At 39.9% G+C, this 2,949-nt stretch overlaps 1 protein-coding gene across 1 annotated transcript in view; it reads left to right on the top strand.

The window, feature by feature from the left end:
* The first annotated feature begins 1,204 nt into the window (after positions 1-1,204).
* Positions 1,205-2,949, top strand: part of dele1 (DAP3 binding cell death enhancer 1) — a 21,495-nt gene continuing 19,750 nt past the window's right edge. The window contains exon 1 of the mRNA XM_081382985.1: positions 1,205-1,423. Coding sequence (XP_081239111.1) covers positions 1,393-1,423 — 31 coding nt within the window. The 5' untranslated portion in view covers positions 1,205-1,392. The remainder of the gene's footprint in view (positions 1,424-2,949) is intronic.

Raw genomic sequence — 2,949 nt, forward strand, 5'->3', positions numbered from 1 at the left:
CTGATAAACTGTCAAATGAACAGCAATTGTAATGCAATGTGATTCACAATCTTACCAATAAGAAATGTAGAAAAGAAATAAGAATATGTGGAAGAATGTGTGGTGTTGGTGTTTAGGAAAACATGACAGACGATGTTTTTTTGTTTTTCTTGCATGGATGCAATTTTTGGGTAATTTTCTGTAAAACATAACATGTAAGAATATAAAAATAAAACCGTTTGTGTTTATATGTAACATTAATGCAACAAAAAAAAATGCACTGTATAAATACAAATGTGCACACTCCTTTTCTGTGTACGGCAGTATTGCTTTTCCCTGTGAATTTTACCTACTGTTGAAATCTGTATCTAAAAAGCTCAGTGTGATACGCAAGAGCATGTGAAATAATAATAATAATAATAATTTGAGCAAAAACTATATTTGAGCCATGAAATTTGTCAATAGTTCACATGTGAATTGGTCACTGATCTATAAATGACTGGATTGCTCATTGCGTTCTAAAATGCCAGCATTAAAGATTTCAGCATTTAAAATAATGCTTATTTAATTCATAAAGTGAATTTTATGGTTTAGAAATCAAACCCGTTCATCATAACTGAACTGCATCCAAGTGGCTGTATGAATGGCATATTTGACGTATCCTTGAATGAATACATGAAGAGTGCATCACCTTGAGCTGAAATCTCTTCAGTTGATGTTATAACTTCAGAAAGTTCACGGAGTTTCCAGTAGATGTCGCTGTGTGTCTGTTGTATTAAACCAATGAAAGGTGTGTAGTGTGTGTGAGTGTGTGTAGGCTACTGCTGTATGCTTAAATTGATCCTGGAATAATTTCGAGGAAAGTTCTTACTATATATATGAAAAAAACAATTGGAATAGAAAAGTCCCAAGAAACGGTTCTATCCATACATTTTAAATAATTAGGTAATAATGGAATTATGTGTATGTTTTTCAGAATCAGAATGATGTTTGCATTGTTTTAATAAAATATGTTGCCCATATGTTTGTTGTCCTACCTGTTGATTCAGTTGAGATGTGTTTCGTGTGTAACCGCCTCTAGGGTCTATAACACACTACAGTCAGAGGAAGCTCTGTGTCATCACGATATGTGGAGGAAAGGCTTGTGTTGATTGCGTCAGGATTCTGAAAGTTTTCTTTGTTTGATTCTGTGGTGATGTAATAATCTCCACGACAACGAGGAGGAGAGAGGTGTGTGTGTGTGTAGCGGCCTCTGGCGGCCGTACATTGACACGCTCGTGTTGTTTAGGCTGTTGCGTCATTTCCGCCGGCCGTCCTTCACTGAGCTTGTCCTGTAACTCGTGACTGTCAGAGAGAAACATGGCGTGAGTTTATTAACCCTCATAAACACAGAAAACAGCAGCAGCGACCGACATGTGGAGGATCCAGAGTGTAGTGAGCAGAGGTGAGTGACTATCACACACTCATCAGCGTTGAGACTCGCTATCGACACTGATACACTCATACACACACTCGTTTACTGTTATAATGTTTCACTGCATGGGGTCTTTCAGCAGGTGTGTGTCAGTCTCATTGATATGAACATGACTTTAGTTGTGTATCTTAATAAAACACGTATTTGAATTAGTCTGATGATACTTTCACTTTTGACTTCAGATCAAATGTCAAATATATAATCATCATCAAATGTGGGAAATCAAACTCTGTGTTTTGCATCATGTGTGGATTCGCTCACATTTATAGACTGACAGATTTACTTTTCTGATCTGTGAGGGAGACGTGGAACATATCAAGAAAAACACAGGAGAACAAACACTCTCTCTCTCTCTCTCTCTCTCTCTCTCACACTCTCACACTCACTCTCTCTCTCACTCACTCACCCTCTCTCTCTCACACGCACTCACTCACCCTCTCTCTCTCTCACACGCACTCTCACACTCACTCTCTCTCTCACACTCTCACACTCACTCTCTCTCTCACACGCACTCTCACACTCACTCTCTCTCTCACACTCTCACACTCACTCTCTCTCTCACACGCACTCTCACACTCACTCTCTCTCTCACACTCTCACACTCACTCTCTCTCTCACTCACTCACCCTCTCTCTCTCTCACACGCACTCTCACACTCACTCTCTCTCTCACACACTCACTCGCCCTCTCTCTCTCTCTTTCTCTCTCAATTTCAATTCAATTCAAATGAGCTTTATTGGCATGACTGTGTAAAATAGCACAATATTGCCAAAGCAATAGACATATACAACATATACAAACATATACGTACATGTTGATACATAAAATTTAACAATAAAAAATAAATTAAACAATTAAAAATATATTTCAATATTATGCATAAATATATCACAATGAAAAAATAAAAATAAATAAAAATAAATATATAAGTACAGAGAGCAGTTTAAGGGAAGAGGGTTCAGCCCTTGTCCCTCATATGATGGCAGGAAGACACACACTGCGCTGCCAGGAGAACACACTCTTCTTTCTCTCCCAGAATATAAGACAGTTTGTCTATGGGGCTCGCATGTTGGAATTGGGGTAAAATCTGAGCTATTAGTGTGAAATAAGTGTCTCTGATGTGTTTGTACTTTTGCTGCACTGGGTGAGGAAGTGCAGCTCGTCCTCTACGACTCCATCAGTGCAGTGTGAACACAGTCTGAGCTCTCTCACACACACACACACACACACACACACACACACTCGTCCTCTACGACTCCATCAGTGCAGTGTGAACACAGTCTGAGCTCTCTCACACACACACACACACACACACACACACACACACACTCGTCCTCTACGACTCCATCAGTGCAGTGTGAACACAGTCTGAGCTCTCTCTCTCACACACACACACACACACACACACACACTCGTCCTCTACGACTCCATCAGTGCAGTGTGAACACAGTCTGAGCTCTCTCACACACACACACACACACACACACACACACACA

This window comes from Scardinius erythrophthalmus (genome assembly GCF_964197995.2).
Source record: "Scardinius erythrophthalmus genome assembly, chromosome: 13".
Lineage (NCBI taxonomy): Eukaryota > Metazoa > Chordata > Actinopteri > Cypriniformes > Leuciscidae > Scardinius > Scardinius erythrophthalmus.